The 21387-nt window shown below is 41.2% G+C and overlaps 1 protein-coding gene across 2 annotated transcripts in view; it reads left to right on the top strand.

The window, feature by feature from the left end:
* MYO5B (myosin VB) overlaps window positions 1-21387 on the top strand; it is a 380719-nt gene that overhangs the window by 318805 nt on the left and 40527 nt on the right. For both annotated transcript variants that reach the window (XM_032768192.2, XM_032768191.2), the window contains exons 24-27: window positions 2040-2188; window positions 3297-3416; window positions 5540-5662; window positions 11305-11370. In XM_032768192.2, coding sequence (XP_032624083.1) covers window positions 2040-2188; window positions 3297-3416; window positions 5540-5662; window positions 11305-11370 — 458 coding nt within the window. The remainder of the gene's footprint in view (window positions 1-2039; window positions 2189-3296; window positions 3417-5539; window positions 5663-11304; window positions 11371-21387) is intronic.

Raw genomic sequence — 21387 nt, 5'->3', positions numbered from 1 at the left:
ATGACAAGACATGAACCTGATTTAATCAGGGAGAGATTCAACACGGAATATAGTACCTAAAGGGGTTTTCCATTCAATTACATGTTAGAATTTCATCAAGATGACTGTGATTGGAGGGGGGACCATTTAAGCTGACAGATGGGAGCCTAGAAGCAGAGATGTATAAGACAATGATGAATGGCGTCTTGAATGTGACAGAATGAAGTGAAATTTTAAAGCAGAGATTTAGATTGAGAGAGAACTACAGAGGGAAACAACCAGGAAAGTCCCAGGACGGGAAAGGAATACATTCCACCCTTGCACGTATTGCACTTATTATCAGATTCTATTCAGCTTAACATAGCAAAATATATTGGCTTCAATTAGAGGTGAATTTCTGAGTGCCTTTGGGCAGGCACTAGCTACCATTAGGCATAATGCGTACCAGGCTCTGTGGAAGCTTCCCAAGGGACCCCTGTCCAGGCATTTCAGTCCTGACTGACTGCCAGCTGTCCCAGGACTTAGATTTTCAAAAATTAAGCTCCGAGGTTCATATGTAGGCACCTAAACAAGACGTTTGATTTTTTTCAAGTGCTGAGCCCCCAGAATCTCCTGTTGAAGGAGACAGGAATTGCTGAGTGCTCAGCATTCTTGAAAATCAATCCACTTATTTTAGGCACCTGAACTAATTTGGTCAATATTTAACTTTAGACACATCTATATTTGAAAATGTTGACCTCTTTTAGAGCAGACTGAGATATGAACCCAGCACACTGACCATTTACCCACTTTATAGTGGTATCTTTAAGCGCAGCTATACCTAGTGTTGAGATAGCATTAATATTAGAAACATTAGAGCTGGTTGGAATTTTTCAAATTTTGACATTTGGATGAAATTTCAAAATTTTTAAAAAAAGAATTGCTGAAAGTCTCAGCTCAGCTCCCATTGCAGTAAATGAGAACACATTTCTTGAATGAGAAAAGAGCTAGGCTGACTCTGAGCACTTTTACAAATCCCACCCTTATTTTCTGAGGATTATTGTAGAAATGGAAGATTCTATTAGGTCACCCAGTCCATCTCCTTTCCAATGTAGCATTGTTGTTAGGAGGCTGTATCCTACACCATTCAAGTCAATGAGATTTCTCCCATTGATTTCGGGAGTAGGCCCATAATCCCTTGCAAAGTGAAACTTGCCACAAATGTTCCCTATCTGTGAGTGAATGTTTCCACTATTTAAAAGCTTGAGAAAAGTTAGTTTAGTAGTTGTTTTTTTTTTATTTAAATGTTAATTTAATGTTTGGCTAAATAAAAAATAAATGGTAATTTGACTTGCCAGTTTTAATTTTTTTTTTCTTCTTCAAATAACAGGGGGAAACAAATTTTGTTTCAGAAAAGAGTTCTTGTAAATTAATAAATTCACATGCAAAAATAAACTATTTTAAAATGCCCCTGGTATTCTGTGCCGTAGGAAAGGATTAACGTTTATGGGAAGTACACATAGCAAAGACTGCATTGTACAGAGTTATCCTGCACTACCAGAACTCTGTATTAGGGATTCTTTCTCTCTTCCCCCATCACTTCTAATCTGGTTACCTCTTTGCAGTCACCAACAGTATACAATTGTATGATTGCATAGATTTCACACTTGACATCCAGCATAGGTAAATAAGGTATTTCCATAGAGTAAAATGGCTAATATGTATGCACCACTGCCCTCTATTGGATAGAATCAGACTCTGTGCATCAGAGACGTATTTCTAATAGCTAAACGAGATTATCCTTTTCTCAACTGGTAGAGACCTCTGGTTTTGGAGCAGAAATATTGAAGTATTCTACCTGCATCCATGAAGTTCCAAATAGCTTTTCTGTGCAGTGTGGTGACAACCATGACATTCGTAGCTGGCCAGAGATTTGTTAGTGTATTCACTAAATAAGAGTGCAAGATTACAAAAAAGCCTCTTAGCACAGAGCATTTTGTTGAAGTATAAATCATATCGCAGTTGCCTATAAGAAATCAATTCAGAATTGAACATCACAGTTCAATATGTGTCTTTTAAAGATGAATTTGCCCAAAACACTGTCAAGGAAAATCTCATGACAAAGAAGGAGCTGGAAGAGGAGCGATCTCGTTATCAGAACCTGGTAAAGGAGTATTCAAGGCTGGAGCAGAGATATGACAATTTGAGGGATGAGATGACTATTATAAAGGTAATGGAACAGGCTTTTCACATTACCACTACCATCTGATGTCCTGTGTGTATTATTGGTAACTGGATAATGCAGCTGAGTTCATTTGATGACAACAATGCTATTATAGAACTCATATGTGTTGATATTTCTGAGAGGAAAGTTATGCATTGATATTAGACCAAGAGCACCTTCTTCTGGAAATGCATAGTTTTCTGTAGCCACTTGGTCACGTATTTACAGATTCCTTATGAACAGCACGGCAAAAATCTTATCTTTTCTCTGTTTCAGTATCACAGATATACTGTGTGTTATTCAATTCTAAGAAAATCATTGTGGTGTCATAAATATAAAAGTCTAATTTTTAGATTCAGCCTTCCTAGAATTTTAGCAGTAGCCTCATTGATAATTAGTTATTAAGGGATGCCGTCATCCAGTTCAAAGGCTGAACATTTAAAAAAAAAAAACCATAAGGCTATTGTGATAAATATTAGGCTCCAAATCCAGATGTGTGTGTTCAAACTTCACAAATCCCGGGTAGCCAGGCTTGGATGTGTTAAAGTAGCTTCCAGGAATACATGAGAAAATTGATGTCTGATGTCATTGTGGTTGTGTTTGTTTCTTTATATATATGTGAATGTAGTTGGGTGTGTTTGTGTTTTGTTGTTTTAAACTACATTTTGATTAAATGTCCCCCTGTCGTAATGTGCACCAGTGCACAAGAACTAGAAAACAAAGCCCAAAAGCAAGCAAATGGTAGACCCTCTTATGACAGTCTCTTGATATCAAAAAAAAAAAAATTTAAACTAAACCACTTTATGAGGAATCCTTCTTTTGACCAGCAGATATATTATGTGTCTGCATTGTCTTGTCCAGCTACTTAAACTGTAAGAGCTTTGGATAAGGAGCTGTCTCTCCTTCTGTGTTTTGTAAAGTCCTGAACATGGTGCTTTGACTCGATGAATAATGTGGACCCATTATTTTAAGTAGAAAGTGCTATAAGTGTACATGATTATGTATAAAACACTTACTAGATAAGGTCCCTGTCCCAAAAACTTAGTTTACATAATCCTTAGTACAGTGTCTTTTCTAGTAAATCACTCTATTATCTCTTTTTTTTTTTGGACAGCAGACCCCAGGACACAGAAGGAACCCATCTAACCAGAGCAGTCTAGAGTCTGATTCCAATTGTCCATCAGTCTCAACATCTGAGATAGGAGACACAGAGGATGCAATACAACAAGTGGAGGTACTGTAAGTCAGACAGGCTAAGGGGCTCTGTATGATTCTGGCTAGTCAGGAGGGAATAATTGATATATGGCTCACTCTAAATGGAGCCCGTAGAGAAGAGTACAGCTTTGAGTATGAAATGTGACTAGTGAGAATAGCTCCTTTTTTTCAATCTATGACTGATTCTTGTTAATCGTATGAAAGCGAAATCTTAAGGCCGCGATCCTGCATAGAGCATTACTAAGAACTCAGTGTGGGATCAGGCCCTTAAACACTGTTTAAACCTAATGAATTGATGTGTAGAGTGCATCCTAGTAAATATGGAAACACACACAAAACATTAAACATTATTATGACTGACTATCAATACTGATTGTAAGGTTATATTTCTATAGCATCTTTCATTCCAAAGGATACCAAATTACATTATAAACCTCCTAAAGAACAGTTTTCTCTCTTTGTTTTTTTTACAAATCCTTGCCAGCCAACACATCCTTTCTATAAGAACAATTTCAAATATCTCAGCGTAGAAGGAAATGTCCTAGTTAAATATCTGACTTGATCGAGGAAGTGAAGAATTATTGGAAGAGGGGAAGTATATTTTGCTTACATCCTGCTAACAGTGTCATAGATCAGTTTATATAAACAGTATACTTCATATTTAAGTTGGAGTATAAAATACAGTCTTTGCTAAAATAAAGGCCTGGGATGCTTTCGGTTCCATTTTCTAGTCTGTGACTTTGAGCAAGTCATGTCATCACTTCATGCTGTAGCTTCCCCATCTGTATAATCAAGAGTCGGCAACCTCTGGCACGTGGCTTGCCAGGGTAAGCACGATGGCGGGCTGGGCCAGTTTGTTTACCTGCTGTGCTAGCAGGTTCGGTGGACCGCGGCTCCCACTGGCCGCGGTTCGCCGTCCCAGGCCAGTGGGGGCGGTGGGAAGTGGCATGGGTGAGGGATGTGCTGGCCACAACTTCCCGTCACCCCCATTGGCCTGGGACGGCGAACCGCGGCCGATGGGAGCTGCGGTCAGCCAAACCTGCCAACGCGACAAATAAACAAACTGGCCCAGCCCACCAGAGTGCTTACCCTGGCGAGCGGCATGCCAGAAGTTGCCGACCCCTGGTATAATCCCTTACCTACCTCACTTGTCTGCCGTGAGGCTTTTTAATATCTATCAAGCCTTCTGAGAACCACTGATGAAAGCCTCCACTATGTAAGTACGATGGATTGGGGCCTCTAGACAATACCAAAACCTCAGTGTTGGTCACACCTCAGTATTAAAGCTCCATCTGCAAGTAACGTATGACATGTTAATAAAAGATTAATGTGTGTTTTAAGCCCGTTACATACATTAGTATGTCTCATAGATGATTTTAAGCCAATCAGTAAAGAGTTTTATAGATGGTTATAAGCCATGGCTATAAGCAACATATTGACTCTATGAACTATATAACAATTGATTAATTTATTAAAATGTCCATTAACCATTCATTAACCCTTTATAACCTATTTATGATTGGAAACTTAATATAATGTGTGCCTTTAATATTAATATTGGTCTTCCAAAATGTGGAAACATCTTTAAACTATTGTGTTAAGTATTGGAAGGTGATGTGAATGTACAGACCATGCGTAGCCCACATACTGTTACTGAGTGGAGCATTCACCACTTCAACTGGGAGAAATTTTTTAACCAAAACTTTTTTTCAGAGAGAAATACAGATTCAGTGACAACAAAGTGTTTTGCAAATACATGTCAGTTCTGCCAAATTGTTTTGGGGGCAGTGGGTATCCAAGTCTTTGGGGGAAAAAAAATTAAACAGTTATTTTTTCGGTTTAAAATAAATTTCCATTTAGACGTTTTCTTGTTTAAAAAATAAATATTTTTAAAAGCTCAGAATTGAAACAAAATGTTTTCATTTAAGATTTTTGTTTGGCTCCAAACTAAGTTTTTGTTTTAGCTTCTTCTTTTGAAAGTTTTGGTTTTGGTCAAACTCAAAACAATTTTTTAAAAATTTTTTGAAGTTGCCGGTGAGCCAAAAAGTCTGTTATTCCCCCAACTCTATTCACTAATGTTTTTGGGCTGATAAAATTATTCTCTCTCTCTCTCTCTCTCTCTCTCTCTCTTCCCCCATGTAGGATGTTGGTTTGGATAAAGCAGCCATGGATATGACTCTCTTCCTGAAGCTACAAAAGCGAGTGAGGGAGCTTGAACAGGAGAGAAAGAAACTGCAAACCCAGCTGGAGAAAAAGAAATCCCAGGTAAAAGATGCCCTTTTATTGATTTTAATATTAAATTCCATATCCTAATTGGCTTTTCTTGAGTGCCTTAGGGCATGCAGTGTGTGATTTAAGATTTGGGTGCAATGGCCTTCAGTTAAGAAAGGTCAAATTGATCTTGGAAATGAGGAGAAAACCTTTCTGGCAGTTAAAGACAATCAGCCAGCATAATGGTTTTGCCTGATGAGATGGTTTATGACAAACTCATTAGAAGCATTTGAGCTGAGAATGGCTGCATAGATGGGAAGATATATATGAATAATCCTTTTACAGGAAACTGTACTGGATGACCAAACCCTAACATGTATAATTCCCAATCGCAGTATTGGATGTTATATAGCAGCTTTTATCGTAAAGGACCTGAAAGGGATATACAGATTGTAGATGCACACAGAAGCAGTGAAATGCAGCCTCTTCTGAGGTAGAGGATGGAGGCCAGGCAGTCACTACTAGAATGGAGGGCAGCATCTCTGTAGTTTACAGTTGCACAATACTGTTTACAGTAGTGAACAAGGTGAAATTTTTAGCTAACAGCACATAGGCAATCCCCATTCTTATGAAAATACTTTTATTGGCCATGCCCAGTTTAAGATCTCATCCAACAGATACAACCTGACGCAGTGAAGCATGGTATTCTGTTTATCTGTCTCAGCAGGTAAAAGAGATGAATTAACTTTGTCAGCATTGAAACCAATGGTTCTAAAGATTCAAAGAATTTAGAACACCTGTCTGTCTTGTAGACGTCAGAGGTACTTATATGGCTGTATTATCATAGTATCTGAGAGCCTCACAATCTTTAATGTATTCATCCACACAACACCTCAGTGAAGAAGTGAAGTAGTATCCCCATTTTACAGATGAAGTGCAGAGGCATGGAGAGACTAAATGACTTGCTCAAGGTCAAACAGGAAGTCTTTGGTGGAGCAAGGAAATAAACCCGGCTCTCCTAAGTCTCAGGCTAACACCTGAACTAATGGATTATCCTTCCTCTTTAGAACATGATGTTTAGACTACTCAGACACACATCCGCAGCTCATCATCCATCTCGGATTTGCATTTCCCCGAGTTACTATGTAAGAGCTAAGAGGTTCAAAGATATGATCAGTCTTGGAGGAATTGGAATGTGTCTGAATAGATAAACAGAAGTTTTACTGTGTACTCATGAGCTTCCTTAAATGTAATCTCCGCACTCTAACTACAAAAGAGCTCATATCCTGCCTCGATGGCACCCTGAGCATAAAGAGGAAAGTTCTTTCCTCACAGTTTAACCTAATCAGAGACTAATTTAGAGGTTCAAAGGGACAAATATCCAGAGAGAAGAGCCTCACACAGCTCTGCTAGCTTAGCCTGCCTGAGTCATTTGATCTCCTAGAACAGGTGGGTGCCTGTGCTATCAGATACATTCATTTCCTTACAGAATATAAAGTCTACCCAGCAAAGTAATTCATTCTCTCTAAATATATACATCACTCTATTCATCCATGAGTAGCAATGTCATTTTAGTTTATTGCCACCCTCCTCCACATGAGCCATGGCTTTGAAATCAATGAAATGTAAAATCAATGTTGGAATGATTTATCCCACCCCAGAGACAATTGACCCTGCAATGGCTGTTGGCCTGTAGTGTAATGAATCCAATATATCATTGATCCTGTTTACTATCCCTATGGGAAATTTTAGCTGTGAACTCAGTTTTAATATCTGAGACCAACAAGTGAAAAGGCGGTCTGAATAATAGAGGACAAATCAAGACACTGTCTGTTCATACATGTATGAGTCTTACAAACATGAGACCAAAACACTCTGTTCTTGTTACTAACATGGGTCAGTGTTTTCAGATATGGATACCTGAAGCCATGCATCTAAATGTATATGAAGTCGCATAAGTAAGTGACTTGATTTTCAAAGTGCCCTTCATTTTTGTTGGTTTCAATACTCAGCACCTTTGAAAATCAGATTATTTATTTATGTGCCTGTCTGTGGATTTAGGAGCCCAGCTTAAGGAATGAAAATGGGGAAATGTTTACCATAGTACTCTCAAGTGTGGTAGGCATTCTACAGACACAAGGTTGCTCTGTGCCCCAAACTGGGTATTTTATAGCTTCATACTGAGTCCAGTAATAGTTATATAGTATTGCAGCCCTTGCCAGCTCTAACGGCATGTCTGCACTGCAGCCGCTATAGTGACACAGCTGCAGCTGTGCGGCTGCAGTGATACAGTATGGACGCTTCCTACAGTGGCAGAAGAGGATTTTCCATTGATGTAGTTAAAACATCTCTCCAAGAGACGTGGCAGCTAGAAGAATTCTTCTGTCAAGCTAACCGCATCTACACCAGGGGCTAGGTCAACCTAACTACAGAGCTTGGGGCTAGACATTTTTACACCCCTGAGCAACTTAGCTAGGTTGATCTAATTTTTAAGGGTAGGCAGTCCTCAGATAATAAACTGCAAAACAGCAATAGAGGTATAGTGACTAGCAGAGTTTATTCCTCCAACATCACTGTGCAGAATGTCTGAGTTGCTTTACAAAAAAAAACACCTTCCTATGTTTTGGGCCTTATTAGTACAGTCATCTAGAAGGTCAATGTTTACCCACAAGTACTAACCCCCAGAGTGGTATCTGAGACAGCAATTTGTCCTTCTAATAGAGAATAGCTGTAATAATTGCTAATATAGGTCAACCTTTCATGGCAGCCTGTGTATTTTCCCTTTCTTCGGGAGCAGTAACCTCTGTGAATTAGATATTTCAGAACCCATTATAATAAGTGGTATTTTTGTTTGAATTATAGTGGTTCTTTCTATGAGAAGAGATATATAACAATACATTATACAGCTGCATAGTACAGTACACAGTGTTTGGCAACAGCAGTTGAATATGAAATGTCTAGTTATTACAGTTCTTGGTTTCACAAAAAAAGTTATTTTTTTAATCTGTTTTAATGCATGTTTTTCAGGTATCTATTCCAGTTATTTCTCTTAAGCAGGAGATCCATGTGTCCATTTATAAAAGCAGTGGCAAAGTCTACTAAAGTGATATCAATCATCTCTAATTCACTGTAGCCAGATACTCCCATTGAATGTCAATAAAATTATTCCATCTGGTGACTGCAGGAATGCAACGTAAGAGATGCACAACTGCTTTTAACAAATAATCTCCATTCCTTGATAGAGATTTAAAAAACAAGGTTCCTGCCAATATGCCATAATTTGCTCCCCTCATATTTTAAATCTTCCTGAAGCTGACCTGTTTCTCTGAAGGAGTTAACTACAAATGAACCAAACCCTGAATGTTTTACCCCCCAAAACCTCCCCTTACATTTTTAGTCAGATTTATTCCAACTGGTCAAGGTTCTGAAGCATTCATAGTTTTGTCCATTTCTAACTATATTTCCAAGATTAGGGTCCTTTTCAAGGTTCAGCCCTCAGCAGGCCCACTCCTGGTCTGGGGCATGACTAATTCTGGATCAGTTTTCACTTTGGACTTGATGTGATTTGAGTCAAGCTGTCACTGTTCCTCACTGCCCAACAGAAGAAGAGGGAAAGTCAAAAATAGCATTTCCGTCAGTGCTTCCAGTTCATCGGTGCTTCTTTTTGCATTTAAATTTTAATTCCATGGTAGCACTACAGAGGTAGCAAACTCAGCCCCCGCTGTACCTGCTCCTTGATGGAAATGTTTGGTGTTGAAATATATTCCCTCATCCTCTCTGGAAGACAACCAGAAGAATGACATTTCTGGATATCAGTGTTGTTACCTCTTATGTCCCAGTCTCCAGAACCTTGTGTCAACTCTCAGATATCTATAATGTATGCATAGGGTGACAGGCATAGGAAAATGGGCTTCTCTTGTATCTTCCTCTCAGCCCATGTTTTGACCCAGATGAAGCCATTCGTAGAATAAAATGTCCAAGAATTGCAAACCGTAGTGATCCCACCTGGATATGGGGATTTCTCCATCAAACAGGGTCAGTGCACAAAAACATTTAGTGATTCAGTGATGAGTTTTGGTGCAAGGAATTAACTGATGGTTTCATTTCTGGGAGTTGATCACAGTTTTTGGTGGTAGTTGCTTCTGTTGGTGAAAGAGCAGTTTGACCTTGCATAGGAACAGAAATAGGGAGGGAGGAGAAAAGAAAAAAATCAAGAATGTCTGGCACTACTGACCTGCTTGCACTTGGGTCAGGACTGAGTAAGAGTTAGCTAGGTAGTGGTTTTAGGGAACCTCACAGCAGTTTTAAATCCTGTCCTTTTAGCAGTTGACATTTTCTGCAGTTGAGATCCCTCAAAGAACCTAAAGAAGCCAAACTGCCTGATAAACCTTAGCTCCTCTATCTTTATTAGGCTCTGCTGGCTTTGACAGAAAGTTATAGTGTCCGAGTGTATTGTGGTTGGTAGCAGCTTCACTCAACATCTGCTTGTTGCACTTGGACCTCCAGGGCCAGTACTCCTTGTGCATTTCACAGAGTTAAGCATTATTGGGCCTACTCCTCTGTATGAGTGACTCTGCAATGTAGACACACCCCTAGTTACTTGTTAATCATAGAACGCTGGATGAGTGTGCCTGTAAGGAATTGCGTTTCAGAACCACCTCTTCCCTCAGTGGAGAGGCAGGAGAGTGGAAGCTGATAGTCTGAGCACGACGGAGTTGAGAACTATTCTGTTCTGCCACCTTCAATTGACCTTGAGATGAATTTAAGGAAATAATATTAGGCCCTATCTACATGGTATTTTCTAATGTAATGTAAGTTTCAACATTACGTTTGTGTGCTTCAAGCCACTTGTTATGTTCTTAACCCTGATGCGTTGGGCCATCTGGCAGAGCCATGTGGGGAAATGAGCCGAAACCATAATTTTTGCTGTAAGATGTGCTTTTGGTTTCACGAGTCTCTGAGCTACAAGAACTGTACTTTACCTACGGCAAGACTTGCATAATGCAATGGATTTCAGCATGTTCTCATTTGCTAGTAGTACGTTTTCTGGGAAAACGCCAAAAGAAGTTGGGGAAGATGCCAGTATCTAATCTAAATTCCATCATTTCCTTTTTTTAAAACATATTTTGATATTATTTATATAGCACCCAAAAAAGTGACGAATCTTCAGACATAAATTAGATCCCAGCCCTCAGCCACAGGGGCTGCATCTACACTAGAAGTGCTGCATCAATGCAGCTGTGCTGCTGTCGTGCTTCTGGTGAAAAGATCGCCCATTGGCTTAACTACTTCGCCTCCCAAAAGAGGCTCTCCTGCTGACGCAGCGCTGTCTACACCAGTGCTTAGGTCAGTATAACTTACGTCACTCAGAGGTGTGGATTGTTCATGCCCCTGAGCAACATAAGTTCTTAGTCTGAATACAGTCTTGGCATGGGGGAAAGGAAGGAGGGTTACACTTCTTTTCTTTTTCCCTATTATATTTCTGCTTGGTCTTTGCGCTTCACCTAATGTCTGTTTACCATACACAATTTAGGGTAGTTGCTTTCTTTGGTGGCACTTTAACACCAGCCAGCAACAAATACTGGAGGTGACCCAGAACTGCAGTCAAAGTCAGATTGCCTGAGTTGGAAAACCGACCTATTTACCAGCTTCTCTATCCAGCTGTCAAATATCTGTTTGTCTTTTAATCCATCCAGGTAATTGAAACGAAGAATGAAATGGATTCAGACCGTGATACAGATCTAGCCTACAACAATCTGAAGGTAAAGAATTTTAGAATGAGAGATTATTTTCATGCGTTCGGTGCTAATACCTTTTGAATGGGTCAAACAGCCTAAGTAAATCCATCTGACATCGGTAATAAACCAAAGCCTCTCAATTCTGTCCATTAAAGACTGATATTGTGTGGCAGTTCGAAGGCACTCTGCAGCTTACTCTCTACTCTCTGGAGTAGTTGTAGCTTCCTGCGGTCAGAGTGATGGCAGATGTTCCTAGGGAATGCCGCCTCACTGGCATATGCCATCTGCTGTGCCACTGATTTATCTATGTGAGAGCTGAGTGGCAAATGCAAACATGGTTAAGATGAAAGGGGGAGGGGGAGCTTCTTGTCACTACAAGCCTCCTAGTTTGACTCTGCTCTTGCACTTCAAAAGATCTTCAGGTGCACATTGGTCCATCCATATAATGCATTTGAGGTAACTTGATCAGCAGCAATTGTGAATCCACATGCGTGTCTCCTTCCCTAGTTCCAGTCTGATGTGGTTTTTAACTCCAAACACCCACTCTCCCCAACTCTGCATCAATCTCTCTCATATAGCTAAGGCACCTATCACATTGGTAGCATTGAACCCAGCTGCAAAGTCAGCCTTTCATCAGCAGCTTTGATCCAACCCAGTCTCCCTGTGCCCTCCCAGCTACAGAGACATCCTCTCCTGTCCCCCAAAACAGAATCCTGAGCTATCCGCCCTAGCAGTTCTCTGCCTAGCAAATACAGGCTGAGCTAAGTTTATCAGGCTCTGCTTATACTTGCACCTGGATGTCGTGCAGGAGAGTGCAGTTTAGTAAACATTTATGTTGACATCTAAGCGACTGTTTTCATATGAATCACAGAGGTTTACTGTAATGGTGATGACGTTTTTATTTGTTTAGCTCTAAGGATGCGTTAAGTAAACCTGGCAGGAAATGAGAGCATTTCTTTACACTGGAAGGTGACATCAGTGCTTTTTGGACTTGCTGTATAATATGTGAGTGAAAATGTTTTGCAGGGTGGATTGTTGCTCTGAGTCTATTGTACAAGCGGTCTGCTCTCCTCTTTCAGGCAAAACGTGTTTCTCTTCACTGACAGTATACCAGATACATTCGCCTTTGCATGGGCATTTTCATAGTATTTCCTTTAGAGAAGATTTGTATCTTCTTGTTCTTGTGTGACTATGGCCTGGTCTACACTACGAGTTTATCTTGAATTTAGCAGGGTTAAACCGAATTAACCCTGCACCGTTCCGCACAACAAAGCCCTTTACTTCAATATAAAGGGCTCTTAATATCGATATCTGTACTCCTCCCCAATGAGGGGAGTAGTGCTGAAATCGGTATTGCCATTTCGAATTAGGGTTAGTGTGGTCGCAATTCAACAGTATTGGCCTCTGGGAGCTGTCCCACAGTGCACCATTGGGACCTCTCTGGACAGCAGTCTGAACTCAGATACACTGGCCAGGTAGATAGGAAGAGCCCCGCGAACTTTTGAATTTCATTTACTGTTTGCCCAGCGTGGAGCACTGATAAGCACAGATGACCATGCAGTCTCAGAATCAAAAAAGAGCTCCAGCATGGACCATACGGGAGATACTGAATCTGATCTCTGTATGGGGAGATGAATCTGTTTTATCAGAACTCTGTTCCCATAGATGAAGTGCCAAAACATTTGAAAAAAATCTCCAAGGCTATGATGGACAGAGGCCACCCCCGGGACTCAACACTGTGCTGACACTTAAGGAGCTGTGACAAGCATACCAAAAAGCCAAAGAATGAAATGGACTCTCATGAAGGGCGGGGCGACTGACAACTGTAGCTATCCCACAGTTCCTGCACTCTCCAAAAACCATTTGAATTCTTGGCTGAGCTCCCAAAGCCTGAAGGATCAAAAACATCGTGGATGGTTCAGGGTATATGTCGTCGCGCCCCTCCCCTTCCCTCCCTCCATGAAAGCAAAGGGGAAAAAATCCTTTCTCGCCTTTTTTCAATGTCACCATATGTCTACTGAATGCTGCTGGCAGATGTGGTGCTGCACTGCTGCACAGCAGCATCCCCTTCCCTTCCCTTGCGGACGGCAGACGGTGCAGTATGACTGGTATCCATCATTGTTGTCCCATGAGTGCTCCTGGCTGGCCTCGATGAGGTCGGCCGGGGGTGCCTGGGCAAAAATGGGAATGACTCCCAGGTCATTCTCTTCTTTAAGCTTTGTCAATGGAGAGTCACTCCTGCCTGGAATATCATAGCAGCTGGAAGCTGCCCTTCCCTCCCCACTTTGATATCTGCTTGCAGAGGCAATAAAGTCAGTGTTGTTTCTTATTCATGCATTCTTTATTACTTCATCACACAAATGGGGGGATAACTGCCATGATAGCCCTGGAGGGATAGGGGAGGAGGGAAGCAATGGGTGGCATTGTTGCAGGGGCACCCCCTAGAATGGCATGCAGCTCATCATTTCTGCAGGATGTCTGTGGCTCTGACCTGGAGCGGCCATTTGCCTCTCTGGTTCTTTAGTAGGCTTGCCTGATATTCTAGGCAGGACTGACTCTCCATTAGACAAAACTTAAAAAAGAGAATGACATGGGGAGTCATTCCCATTTTTGTCCATGCACCCCTGACCGACCTCACCGAGGCCAGCCAGGAGCACCCATGACAGCAGCAGACGGTACAGCGTGACTGGTAACTGTCATTGCCACCTTGCAAAGCAGCAGATGGTACAGTAGGGCTGATAACCGTCTTTGCTAACTTCCAAAAGGCAAGGGGATGCTGCTGTATCTGTCAGCAGCATCCAGTAGACATATGGTGACAGTGAAAAAAGGTTGAACAGGCTCCATGGTTGCCGTGCTATGGCGTCTGCCCAGGCAATCCAAGGAAAAGGGCGTGAGATGATTGTCTGCCATTGCTTTCACGGAGGGAGGATTGACCGACGACATTTACCCAGAATCACCCGTGGCACTGTTTTTGCCCCATCATGCACTGGGATCTCAGCCCAGAATTCCAATGGGCAGGGGAGACTGCGGGAGCTATGGGATAGCTACCCACGGTGCAATGCTCTGGAAATCGACGCTAGCCTCGGTACATGGACGCACACCGCCAAATTAATGTGCTTAGTGTGGCCACGTGCACTTTATACAGTCTGTTTCCAAAAACCGGTTTCTGTAAAATCGGAATAATCCCATAGTGTAGACAGACCCTGTGTTTGTGTTGGAGTGCTTATGCATGTTTTGACTGTCGTGCAAACTCATTTTCAGTACAACTCTTCCTTAGCGTACCCTGCTCAGCTAGTTAATCCTTGGAGATGTTGTGTCAAAAAAAATTCAAAAACAAATTTTGGATCTTTCTCCTCTCCCTAGTTCCTGGACAAACATGGAAAGACTCTCAGGAGATCTGAGAAAGTGTTTATTAACTAAGCATAGACAGTCACACACTAAGCTACAGAGACCACATAGTACCCATTTGTACCATTTGCATTATCTCCCCAGGTTCAAGCAGAGAAACAGAAATTAGAGGTGGAAAAGATCTATTGTCTATCCCCTCTATAAACACAACTGCCTACAGTACCATTCTCTGGTGCTTTGTCCAGCCCAATTTTCAGTGACTAAAGCAATGGGGCTGCATTTACACTCTCTGGACATAGTGTGTTGTCAGTAGATACCTACTGTGCTTTATTAGTATATCCGCAAAGCTCAAGATGAAAGTATGACCGGCACCTCAAATCTCTGCCCCAGAGTTCTTCCAACTGTTGTTAGTTAAATACACCTACTTGAGCTATTATCACAAAATAAAATTGCAACTAGGGGTGGACAAACTTTGCAGGTTCAAGCTGTGTCAATCTCTCCCATTGTTTTGGAGGTCACAAAACTAACATGAGGTTGCAGACTCCTGTTGTTTTAACTCAAGCACAGGTTGCAAGTGGGCAACCTTAATTTTGTAAATTTCTAACTAGAGTTTCTTCCCGCGGTAGCCTTAATAACTGTCTTTTACTGCAGTTTTGTTTGTATGGATAGTAACGCTAGTTTCAAAAAAAAAAAAAATTAAGGTTTAGTCTAAAACCAACGTACTTCTGAATAAAATGCAGCTCCTTAGAACTTTGTTTTGGTATTGATGTCACACAATTGCTGCTTTTCTGTTTGCATAAAGGAAAACACTGTGTGGTTAGCAACATGGAAATGTGAGCTGGCAACTGTATGGAGCAGCTTTTACCTATGAAAATCATTCTCTATCTTTTCAATTCTGTAGATCTGTTAATTTAAAAAGAAATCCTCTCCTGGACCCACCTACTCTCTCAACATCCTAATCTTCTACTTCTTGCTTCTTGATATGTGCAGACCAATAAGGAAGGAGTCCACGGACTACTGATTGTCTGAGTCATAGTTTGAGAATTGACCGAAGACTAGCAAACATTCGCCCCATTTTACAAAGTCATAATTGGTGTCTAACACTTCTACCCTGTGCTGTCAAGCTTTGTAACATCTCAGTCAGTTAATGCGTTGGTGACATTTCTGTCTAAAAAGAGCTACAGTTCCTGCTAAAAGCAAGAAGCAACAGTTTTATACCAAATCGTGACAGGAAGCATAAACTCCTGCAGCAAAAGTACTACTTATTCCCATAGGTGGGGTGACCTGGGAGCGACCAGCTCCAGATTGAAAGAGCTGGAGAAACAAAAATATAGGTCACTGGCATTTTACCCAACTTTGCACGTAGCACACATCTTTTCTGCTAAAAAGGGCTCCATTTGCAAAGAAAGCATTACTCGTAGTTGGTTCTGAGTGCTACTTTCCCATCGCATCCCCTCGACAGCTGGTGCCATGTTGTAATAGAGCTATGCTCTTTCTCTCTTCTCTAGTGGTTTTCCCCCATAATTTTATTTCTCAAATATTTATAGTCTCTCTTTCCTTCATGAGAATTGCATAATTTGATTTACTTTTCCTTTATGCCAGTTTGAGATTTAAAAACTCTTCATTTTAAGGAGACTTTTTTCCTGCCTTCTTAGGCTTATTATTAATGGCTGAGATGTCTGAAACTCGTGCATAAATCGTTAATGTGCATCTGTTGGAGGAATTTTTCTTTCAGGGATCAGAAAGAGTGGAAAAAATATTAGCGACACAAGGTGGGTGAGGTCATATCTTTTATTGAACCAACTTATGTGGTGAGAGGGACAAGCTTTCAAGCTTACACAGCGCTCTTCAGTGTAAGTTGAAAGCTGGTCTCTTTCACCATGGAAGTTGTGTCCAGTAAAAGATATTACCTCACACACCTTGTCTTGCTTCTGTCCTGGGACTAGCACGACTGCAACACAGCACAGAAAAAAGATTAGCATTATTACATTACTGGCAAACTGTTTTCATTCAGAATCAATATCTGGACTATATTTTTAGTACCCACCTCCTCAGAGGCCATGTCTCTTTCTCATTCCTCATTTTAAGTAAGGGGGAGGGGAGGGGAATGTTTTCTCTTGCAATCACTCCCAGACAGCTAAACTAACATGGAGAAGAACCCTAACACTTTTTTGCAAATAGACTTGTTCAGCCAAACTACAGCAAGGAGGAACGATAGCACTTTTGGTTCTAATGTCCTGCTAAACCCTACACCCCCAGGTCCTGTAGTACCTAGTTCATAAATCACATGCTTCTTGCCAGTTATTGCCGAGTTGCTTTGCGCTGGAAAGAGTATTCAGAAGGTTGCAGCAGGGCAGCTCTGGCACCTTTTAGAGTCGAGTGTATTCCCTGATCCTTTACAACCTGGGCTTTGCCCTTGGGCTGGTTTCATTAGTTGACCATCTACCTTCAGTGATGGACATAGATCAGATGTCTGTGCTGATTCTTTTTAGATCTAACAGCAGCCTTCGATAACCTTGATCTTGAGCTTTCGTTGACCCACTTGCAAACCAGGGCAGAGATAGGTAGGAGTTGTACATGAGTGTCTTCATTCTTTTCTCTCTCTTGGGGAGCCAGGACCACTGTTCATCCATCTTGTGAGCTTCACTCTCCCCTCCGTTCGGTGAATGTGAAACAGCTCGGGAAGATAGTGAGAAATTTGGGAGAGTCATCAGTATGCTGTTGACACTCCGCTTCACATGTGTGTTGTCAGACTGACAACTCATTCACTCAGTTTTCCCAATGTCTAGCTGAAATCGGGACATGGAGACAGCTAGCTGGTGGAGGGTTCAGTCTGAATGAGATTGATGTCATTCTGGTGGTTGAGAGAGAGAGCACCAGAAGAAATGGCACCAGTGATTATCTGCCTATTTGAGGTTTGTCTTTTTTGATACCTCAGGTTCACAGTGTTGGTTGTACGTTTATTCTGGATGTCTGTATAGTAGTAATAGCCAAGAGTTGCTTTTTTCATCTTCACTTAGCAAAGAGATTGTGATTGTTCACTTTGCACGCAGTCTTGCAACCTTTATCCAGGCTTTGGTCACCTCCAGATTGGATTATTGCAGAGCACTTCATCTGGACAGGGCGGTAGCAGAGAAGACAACAGGAAACAAGCTGGTGCAGAATGCTGTTGCCCATTATTTACTCAGTAATATTTCATACAGGGATCACATTATACCATGAAGCAGAGTTTACATTGGCTTCTAATTTGCTGGCAGGGCCAATCCAAGATGTTGATTTTTGACCTGTAAAGCCCTTTACAGTTTGAGTCTTGTGTAATTTACAGACGGTGTCATTCCTCAGTTGAGATCAGCTGGATTTCTACTTGACTGTCCCCAGATTTTATTGGCAGAGTTATTTGTATAAGTGTCGTTTGTCAGTGGAAGAGACCTGACTCTAGAATTAGCTGCTGCTTCTCCTCACACTAACAGAGCCTGGGCTTGATCTTCAGGCACATTACAAGGCCTGTTCACTCAAGTAAATTCAGTCCTGGGCAAGGGCCAGCACAAGTCCTAAGCACCACTTAAGCCCTATTTTGAAGACTTAAGCTGCATAGGATTTGTGCTGGTCCTTTGCACAAAGCTGAATTTCTCCCTCAGGCTCTTTCCGAGGAGTGAGGATTAAGTGGGCAAGGTCCTAGTGCAGAGGTGGGCAAACTGCAGCCCGTGGGCCACCTTCAGCCCACAGGACCCTCCTGCCCAGCCCTTGAGCTCCTGGCCGGGGAGTCTAGCCCCACCCCCTCCTCTCCTATCCCCTGCAGCATCAGGCCAAAAAGTTTGCCCATCCCTGTCCTAGTGTATCCATCACAGAGGGTTTTTTGAACACATGAATTTAGATAATTATTATTTTGTTTTATTGCACTTACTCCTAGGGAAATTTGATAGATTCACAATGCAAATGGAAATAACGTATTTATCATGGGCATGCATGTATGTGTAATATTAAACAGATTTATAAGGAGTTTGGTACAGACACTGACAGAACTTGTGCTGCAAGGCATTGTGATGGCAGGACAGCAGGGTGAAATGAAATCAAGCAGACATAGAGTTGGTCGTGTAATTTGCTTTAGAGAGTCAGGCATGCAGAATGCCACTTAAGCACCTTTTTTTGTTTGTCCAGTCATAGATTCATAGACTCTAGGACTGGAAGGGACCTCGAGAGGTCGAGTCCAGTCCCCTGCCTTCATGGCAGGACCAAATACTGTCTAGACCATCCCTGATAGACATTTATCTAATCTACTCTTAAATATCTCCAGAGATGGAGATTCCACAACCTCCCTAGGCAATTTATTCCAGTGTTTAACTACCCTGACAGTTAGGAACTTTTTCCTAATGTCCAACCTAAATCTCCCTTGCTGCAGTTTAAGCCCATTGCTTCTTGTTCTATCATTAGAGGCTAAGGTGAACAAGTTTTCTCCCTCCTCCTGATGACACCCTTTTAGATACCTGAAAACTGCTATCATGTCCCCTCTCAGTCTTCTTTTTTCCAAACTAAATAAACCCAATTCTTTCAGCCTTCCTTCATAGGTCATGTTCTCAAGACCTTTAATCATTCTTGTTGCTCTTCTCTGGACCCTCTCCAATTTCTCCACATCTTTCTTGAAATGCGGTGCCCAGAACTGGACACAATACTCCAGTTGAGGCCTAACCAGCGCAGAGTAGAGCGGAAGAATGACTTCTCGTGTCTTGTTTACAACACACCTGTTAATGCATCCCAGAATCACGTTTGCTTTTTTTGCAACAGTATCACACTGTTGACTCATATTTAGCTTGTGGTCCACTATGACCCCTAGATCTCTTTCTGCCATACTCCTTCCTAGACAGTCTCTTCCCATTCTGTATGTGTGAAACTGATTGTTCCTTCCTAAGTGGAGCACTTTGCATTTGTCTTTATTGAACTTCATCCGGTTTACCTCAGACCATTTCTCCAATTTGTCCAGATCATTTTGAATTTTGACCCTGTCCTCCAAAGCAGTTTCCTCAGCTGTAAAATTATGTGTATCACCTAGTAAAATTTTAATCCTTGGAAATGCATTTGTACCAAGCATGATAGGAGCCCGGTTATGACTGAGTTTTGGGGGTCACTAAAATTCAGAGGGATCAGGCTTCTCATACTGCACTTAGGCAATGTCTTCACTAGCACTTTTGTCAGTAAAACTTTTGTCAGCCGGGGTGTGAAAAAACACACCCCAGACCAACGTACATTTCACTGACAAGTGTGCCAGCGTGGACAACGCTATGTTGGTGGGAGACGCTCTCCTGCTGACATAGCTAATGTCGATCTTTGGGGATGGTTTAATTATGCTGACGGAAACCCTTTCTCCAGCTACATACTCTAATAAGTCCATAGATCCATTCAAAGGATTACACAGAGAGAGAAAATTTCCTTTGAATGAATCAGTCCTTGGATCAGAATGTACAATGGGAGCAGGGATTTCTGACTTGTTTGTATGTATTGCAGATGCAAACCTGGTTCCCATACCTAATCTAATATATCAAAATAACCCCCAGCCTCTAGAAAGGCATTTCAATAGTAGAGTTGAGTAAGGTCCAACCCTCTAAAAGTCCTGGAATCTGAAGCAGAAATTAGCATTGGTGGTGGTCCGTAATCTGTCCTTTCCTCTATTTCTTATGTTTGATAGAAAAATCTCTACGATGCCCTTTTAATATTTCAAGTTCCAGGTAGAAAATAAATATCCCAGCCAATTAAACCAATGGAAAGTATGCATTGTGTTCTGCTAGGAGCAAAAAATCACCCCAAGGACTTCTCAGTGCTTCCACTCCTACCCTACTTTTCCGGACAGAAGAAATCCAGAAGATTGATAACCATGGTGGTCACTAGGTGATACACATAATTTTACAGCTGAGGAAACTGAGGCACAGAGAAGTTAAGATACTTGCCCGCGTTCACCAAGTGAAGCTCAAAGTAGAGATTAGAACCCAAGAGTCCTGACTAGGGCTGTTGATTTCATCACAGTTAACTCAAAACAAAAACAAAACAAAAAACACATGATTAATCACAGTTTTAATTGCACTGTTAAGCAATAGAATACCAGTTGAAATGTATTAAATATTTTTTGATGTTTTTCTACATTTTCAAATATATTGATTTCAATTAGAATACACAATACAAAGTGTGCAGTACTCACTTTATATTATTTTTATTACAAATATTTGCACTGTAAAAATGATAAACAAAAGAAATAGTATTATTCAGTTCACCTCATACAAGTACTGAAGTGCAGTCTCTTTATCATGAAAGTGCAATTTACAGATACAGGTGTGTTGTTTTGTTTTGTTACATAACTGCACTCAAAAACAAAACAATGTAAAACTTCGGAGTCTACAAGACCATTCAGCCGATTGCTAAGAAAAACATGTTTGTTTACATTTATGGAAGAAAATGCTGCCCGTTTCTTATTTACAGTGTCCACCTGAAAGTGAGAACAGGGGTTCGCATGGCACTTTTGTAGCTTGTGTTGCCAGGTATTTACTTGGCAGATATGTTAAACATTCGTATGACCCTTCATGCTTCGGCCACTATTCCAAAGGACATGTGTACATGCTGATGATGCTCGTTAAAAAAAAAAAAAGTGTTAATTTAATTTGTGACAGAACTCCTGGGGGGAAAATTGTATGTCTGCTGCTCTGTTTT

Source organism: Chelonoidis abingdonii, chromosome 6 (genome assembly GCF_003597395.2).
Source record: "Chelonoidis abingdonii isolate Lonesome George chromosome 6, CheloAbing_2.0, whole genome shotgun sequence".
In the NCBI taxonomy this organism is placed as follows: Eukaryota; Metazoa; Chordata; order Testudines; family Testudinidae; genus Chelonoidis; species Chelonoidis abingdonii.
This window is presented reverse-complemented; position numbering and strand designations above follow the sequence as displayed.